General features: G+C 38.0%; 1 protein-coding gene across 3 annotated transcripts in view; it reads left to right on the forward strand.

Moving 5' to 3' along the window:
• The window catches only part of ARL6IP4 (ARF like GTPase 6 interacting protein 4), a 30,970-nt gene extending 25,541 nt beyond the window's left edge, over positions 1 to 5,429 (forward strand). For all 3 annotated transcript variants that reach the window (XM_077293179.1, XM_077293181.1, XM_077293180.1), the window contains exon 6: positions 4,657 to 5,429. In XM_077293179.1, the coding sequence (XP_077149294.1) occupies positions 4,657 to 4,710 (54 nt within the window). In that variant the 3' untranslated portion in view covers positions 4,711 to 5,429. The remainder of the gene's footprint in view (positions 1 to 4,656) is intronic.
• Positions 5,430 to 6,000: the final 571 nt, after the last annotated feature.

A 6,000-nucleotide genomic window follows, 5' to 3' on the forward strand; every position in this document is an offset into this window, starting at 1 on the left:
GGTCTGCCTGCTGCCGATACGCATTAAAACGGCAGTCGTTAAGGGTACTTATTCTCCATTGCCGTTTTAAAACACAGCTGACACCTGATGCCTCTTTCAGTATCGGACCCGTCCAGTTTTGCGACTGATGATTAACCCCCTTAAATACCGCTGTCAATCACGACAATGGTATTTAAGTTTTTACAAGGGGGTTACAAGGCCCCCTCAGTAACCATCGGACCCCCGAAATGAGAATTGTGGGTCCCGATTCTTACCATGGTAGCCTGATGTCATGTGATGACCTCTGTGTATGGTGGCCATTGAGATCCAGCTCTAAGCTGGCTCTCCCAGGCATAGAGAGTGAGACACTGATAATGTCATACACTGCTGTACATGAGTACTGCAGTGTATGAGACAAGTGATCAAAAAATATATATATATATATATATATATATATATGTCCCACAGTGACAAAGTGTAAAATGAAACATGTAAAAAGAAAAAAGCTCACACAAACCAGTTTTGCCACTCAAAACGCAGTATTTCTGATGAAGCAAAATAAAAAAAGCATGCATAATTGGTAAAAAGCGATTAAAAAGTCATATATTAAATAAAATGGTATAAATGAAAATGCCAAACCGTCTCGCAAAACACAATCCCTTAAAAAAAAAAAGCGAAAAAATTAAAAAGTTACAGCTCTACAGAATATGATGATGCAAAAGCAAATTTATTTTGCTAAAATGTTGTTTTTAGTGTGTAAAAATAGCAAAGCATAAGAAACAATCTAAATCTGGTATCGCTGTAATAGTACTGACCTGACAAACAAATCGGTCTTATTGCTCTTATCGCACGGTGAATGGCGCAAAAATTAAAAAATAAAACCAATAACTGAATTGCTGGATTTTGTTCATTCTGTGTTTCAAAAATCTGAATAAAAAAGTGATCTCAAAATATTATGTACCCCTAAATGGTACCAAAAAAATCTACAACTCGTCCCCCAAACAAGAAGCCGTTATAGCTCTCGGAATATGGCGACAAAACCCCCCCACTTTTTATTAAAAAAAAAAACAGTGTTACTGTGTGATATTAGCAAAACTTAAAAAAAAATATATATATATATATAAATCTGGTATTGTGTAACCACACCAACCCAAACAATAAATACACCTTATCATGTATAGCGCACGGTGAACACCTCAAAAATAAAAATAAGAACTATTCTTGTATTGCTGTCTGTTTGTTCATTTTACCACTCAAAAATCGGAATAAGGTTTGGCTCACATTTATCCTGTGCTCTCCACTGAGCATTTACGTCTGGGTTTCCGTGTAATTTCCCCAAAACCATGATTCAGATAAAACCCTGGATGGAATCATTTATGAGGCAGATCGAGTCACTGGTCTTCATTCCGGCGTTATCCCATCATTTTATATCTCTGCATGTCTAAAACAATGGATATTACCGGAACAGACTCCAAATGGAGTACGAAATGTCAACATCTGCCTCATTATGGTGGATGGTTCCGTTTCATCTGAATCACATTTTTGTGGGATTTACACGGAAACCCTGAGGTAAGTGCTCAGCGTAGAACACAAGAATGTAATCCAGCCTTGTTCTGGAAGCGGTAAAAAAAAATATTATGTACCCTATAAAACCCCTAATTTATCCTGCACAAAACCAGCCTGTGGCCAGGGCTTTGTGGTGCTCTGCTTAGATATTTATCTGTATTGGCTTATGACAGGTCACTGATCCCTCAGTGACCTGCCCCCTATTTTACATACTCAATATACTACTGTGGGGTTAGAAAATAATGTGACTTCATCAAAATGGTAGCAAGTATCTATTTATGCCTATAATATTGCTGGGTTAAAAAAAAATTCACTTAATCAAAATGGCGGCACATGCGCAGTAGCATTTATTGCTTGCCAATAGATGCTACCGCGCAAGCGCCATTTTGCTGCAGCCAAAAATTTTTTTGCTCCAATAAAATGGCAGCAGCATCTATTAGCGATAGATGCTACATCACAATAGTATATTCAGTATGTAGATTAGGGGGATCTACACTGTATGAGGACAAAATGTATGGGTACCAGACTTGCATTTTTGCAATTCTCCAGGAAAAAAGCCTGGCGTTGATGTTAGAAAATAGTTATTGCAGCCGTAGATTAATTCATTGAGAGGTGTAGTTTCTACAATGGGGTAACTTTTGGGGGTTTTCAGCTGTTCTGGGACCGTAGGGACTCTGCAAATGTCGCATATAAACTATTCTAGCAAAATCTGTGCTCCAAAAGCCCTGATGTATGGCCTAACAGTAATTTCTGACAACATATGGGACAGCACCATGTTCAGGAGAAATTGCATAATGAAGTGTGGGGTCTTATTTCACTTATTAACCCTTGTGTACCTGACAAGTTTACCACAAATACAAAAATTGCATTTTTACCACTAAAATGTCATATTTCCATGTCTCAATGTTCTAAAATTCTGTGAGGCAGCTATGGATTCAAAATACTCACTACACCCCTAGATGAATTCCTTTAGGCCATGTGCACACGCTGCGGGTCTGCAGCGTTTCCGCAGCGGTTTACCATGCGTTTACAGTACAATGTAAACCTATGGGAAATGCAATCCGCAGTGCACATGCTGCGGAAAAATCCGCGCGGAAACGCAGCGGTTTACATTCCGCAGCATGTCAATTCTTTGTGCTGAATCCGTAGCGGTTTTGCACCTGCTCCATAATAGAAAACCGCAGTGGAATCCGCACAAAAACCGCGGTAAATCCGCAATAAATCCGCAGGAAAAAAGCAGTGCTTTTACCCTGTAGATTTATCAAAATCAGTGCGGAAAAATCCGCACACCATTCTGCAGAGTGTGCACATACCCCTAGGGGTCTATTTTGCAAAATGGGGTCACTTGTGGGGGGTTGCTGCTGTTTTCACTTGTCAAGGGCATGGCATTCACAATTTATCCCAGGCAAATAGCTTTTTTTCCTTTCCTAGCCCTACCTTGTGCCCAACCAGAAGTTTTTTGAGCACATATGGGGTATAGTTGGGTCCAGGACAATTTGTGCAACAAATTATGGGGTCCGTTTTCTCCCATTATCCATTGTGAAAATTACACATTTGGGGCTAAAACAACATTTTTGTGGAAAAAAAATGAAAATTTTCAATATGACGACATAATGTGATCAAATTCTGTGTAGTACCCGTGGGTTCAAAATGCTCACTATACCCCTGGATAAAATCCTTGAGGGATGTAGTTTCCAAAATGGGGTCACTTGTCAAGGGGTTTTCACTGTTTAAGCACATCAGGGGCTCTCTAAACGCAACATGACGCCCGTAGACCATTCCATTAAAGTTCCAAAACGTCATGCCTTCCTTTCTGAGCCCTGCCAAACAGTAGTTTTCCTCCACATATGGGATATCGACGTACTCAGGAGAAAATGGACCCAAAAATTTGTTGTGCAATTTCTCCTGTTACCCTTGTGAAAATAAAAAAAAAAAAAACTGGGGCCAAAATACATTTGTGGGTAAAAAGTGATTTTGTATCTTCAAAGCTCTGCTCTAGATAAGTTCGTTAAGGGGTCTAGTTTCCAAAGTGGGGTCACTTGTGGGAGGTTTCTACTATTTAGGCACATCAGGGGCTCTCCAAATGCAACATGACCTCCACTCTCGATTCCAGCCATTTTTGTGTTCAAAAAGTCAAACAGTGCTACTTCCCGTCCGAGACCTGCCATGCGCCCAAACAGTGGATTTCCCCCACATATGGGGTATCAGCGTACTCCGGAGAAATTGCACAACAAATATTAGGGTCCATGTTTTCCTGTTACACTTGCGAAAATTAAAATTTTTGCCCCAAATTCTAAGTAAATTCTTGTGAAAAAAAGTTAAATGTTCATTTTCTTTCTTTCACATTGCTTTAGTTCCTGTGAAGCACCAGAAGGGTTAATAAACGTCTTGAATCTGGTTTTGAGGACTTTGAGGGGTGCCGTTTTTAGAATGGTGTCCTTTTTTGGTATTTTCTGTCATATAGGCCCCCCAAAGTCACTTCAAATGTGAGGTGGTCACTAAAAAAATGGTTTTGTTGGAAAAATGAGAAATTGCTGATCAACTTTTAACCCTTGTAATTTTCTAAGAAAAAAAATGTTTAAAAAATTATGCAGATGTAAAGTAGACATGTGGGAAATGTTATGTATTAACTATGTTGTGTAACATAACTTTCTGATTTAAGGGCATAGAATGAAAAGTTTGAAAACTGCTAAATTTTCGCTGAATTTCCGATATTTTCACAAATAAATGCAAGGCAAATCGAACAATTGTTACCACTATTATGAAGTACAATATTTCTCCAAAAACAATCTCAGAATCAGTGGGATCCATTGAAGTGTTTCAGAGTTATAACCACATAAAGTGACACTGGTCAGATTTAAAAAAATTTGGCCTGGTCATTAAGGTCAAAATTGGCTCGGTCACTAAGGGGTTAAACAACCGCCGACCGGTAAAGGTTTAGTGACGCTGGTCAGTCCATGTAAACAAGGCCCTATGTCTTCCACGTCTAGTAATTTAATGTTTGCATTTGTCAAGATCTTGAAGGTAGAGGGAAGGACACCATTAATATCTCCAGGAAAGCTGACTTAGGCTGTCTATTAAAAGCGTTGTTTTTTATGTTATATTTTTCAGCATGCGACAGCAAGTGATGGTCTAACTTTCCAGATGAGGTCAGGGATGTTATAATGGCTATTTTCATCAAACGATTGGACTTTCCTGTCTACACATTTTGCATGTTGGTAAATCTTACTGTATATATTTACAGATGTTGGATCGAATTCTTTTTAGTATTAAAATCTATTTTTTACAATGTACACAGTTTGTATGCAATTGAATTTTTTTCTATGCAGAAGGCAGCAACCTATAAGTCCTGTGATCACATCAGTAAATAAAAGCAACCGTGTATTCTTACTTTGTGTAAGGTCCATTAATTTTTACAAGTTTTTTTTCCGCCAAAGCTTGTGGACTTTCTAACCTTATTTTATGCTTTTATATGTCAGCTCAGTATTATCAGATTGGTATATATTTCAGTCCTGTATGACTCAATCTGCAGAGAAAAGGATATCTAAAATATACAAAATGAGCAGAGGAAGGTCTTTATGTCAGATGTAGTGATTAGGCCATGTAGAGCTAAAATGTGCTTAAAACAGTCAGACACATGCTAATTATTGCTCAAGAAATGTACAACCTATTTCAAATTGCTATGCAAATAACATTACATTTTCTCAGGAAGGATTGGTACCCTGATGTTTTCCATCTCTTAATCTTTGCTGATCCATTGCTGTAGCTATAGAAGTAGATGCTCCTGTGTTACCAGTGACTTAAATGAGCAGATTCTTTAATATTAATTTTTTATTTTTTTTACTGTACAGATTTGTTCTGTAAAATAAAAAATCGTTCCTCTGCACTGCCTCATTGGATAACATTACTCTGAATGCTTTGTGTGCTACCTGTCTTATCTTTTCTTTGATTTATGTTCTCTGATCATGGGTTTATGACAACTACTGCTCACTACTCAACTACGTCTGATAATGAGTAATCCTGATAATGAGTAATTGATTTAAAATGTACCGTAGTCTTCTTTAAACAATTCAATATATATATGGGTCCCCTGCACTTTTCTATCCATCAGTTTCATATGAATGTTTGTTTTTATTCTGTTTTGTATAGTGAAAATACATTGTGATTTATTCCATTCCGTGCCCTGTATAGTTCCACTCTGCTGAAAGCATATATCTGTATTGCAGTGATCTGGACTCTGGTCATGCACATGGCCCAAATACATGCATGATGCCTACCTCTTGGCAGCTGGGTAACCTGGTGATAACTGCAGCAAGTCTGAAGAACATTTGATTTAGTTACAAACATAACTCTGCAAACAAATGCGATTAGTTTCCAAATAAATAGATGTCGATACATCAGTTCAAGAAACTGTAGAATGAGCATTGGCTGTGTACAGGCAAGGAACATTATAAT

Source organism: Ranitomeya variabilis, chromosome 1 (genome assembly GCF_051348905.1).
Source record: "Ranitomeya variabilis isolate aRanVar5 chromosome 1, aRanVar5.hap1, whole genome shotgun sequence".
Classification (NCBI taxonomy): Eukaryota; Metazoa; Chordata; class Amphibia; order Anura; family Dendrobatidae; genus Ranitomeya; species Ranitomeya variabilis.